Raw genomic sequence first — 819 nt, 5'->3', positions numbered from 1 at the left:
TCTTGTTGATTTTAATGATTTTCTTCAAAGGAGAAAGTCTCCTAATCAATTGGCAGAGTACATACAATCTCTCAGTGATTCTCCTCAAGAAGTGATGACTGCAATGTTTGAGGTCCTTAAAAAGGTTTCAACAAAGGATTCCAAGGAGGTTGCAAAGAGAAATATTTACTTGTCCAAAACTCTTCATAATGAAGATTCTCAGTTGTTGTTGTTGAATGCAATTGATGCTTTTTGCAAGCATGCCAGTGCAAATGCAATCAAGGAAGTTTCTTTGGTTCTGAAAGTTTTATATGATGATGACATATTAGAAAATGTTATTTTCCAATGGTATGATAACCATACTTTGGGTTCCCAAGGCAATAACTCTTCAATGTGGAAAAATGTTAAGCCATTTGTTGAGTGGCTCAGAAGTACCGAGTCTGAATCTGAAGAGGATTAGTTAGTGAACTAAATATGTTTGACCATTTTAAGTTGTGTCACCAAAGATATTAGTGTAGTGTTTCCAAATTGTTGAAGCTTTTATATCATGAAGCTTCTTGTCTACACTGTGCAGCAAAGTTAAATGGAGGTATTTTTTGTGAACAATCAATTTCCACGAGGCTTTTCCATCTGATATCAATCACCAAAGGATTTTCACCCCCAATTTTCTAATTCAATATCTATAACAAACTTTTTTATATATGTGAACATATTATGTTGGTTACATATATATATGTATTAGATGACAGTTTGGTGATACAGGAGGGTTCATCCCTTGGAAGTGCCTCTTTTGTGCATCTTCCTAGCATTTCTGGAGTGTCTACCTATTGATCACTCTTA

At 34.6% G+C, this 819-nt stretch overlaps 1 protein-coding gene across 1 annotated transcript in view; it reads left to right on the top strand.

Moving 5' to 3' along the window:
- The window catches only part of LOC149249872 (putative eukaryotic translation initiation factor 5-2), a 669-nt gene extending 230 nt beyond the window's left edge, over positions 1-439 (top strand). Inside the window, exon 1 of the mRNA XM_089456346.1 lies at positions 1-439. This exon is cut by the window's left edge and continues 230 nt beyond it. Coding sequence (XP_089312472.1) covers positions 1-439 — 439 coding nt within the window.
- Positions 440-819: the final 380 nt, after the last annotated feature.

The sequence above is a fragment of the Pinus tabuliformis genome, chromosome 7 (assembly GCF_031772625.1).
Source record: "Pinus tabuliformis cultivar Carrire ecotype Pingquan chromosome 7, CPIR1, whole genome shotgun sequence".
In the NCBI taxonomy this organism is placed as follows: Eukaryota; Viridiplantae; Streptophyta; class Pinopsida; order Pinales; family Pinaceae; genus Pinus; species Pinus tabuliformis.
Note: the sequence above shows the minus strand (reverse complement) of the source record. Positions and strands in the feature narration are given on the sequence as shown.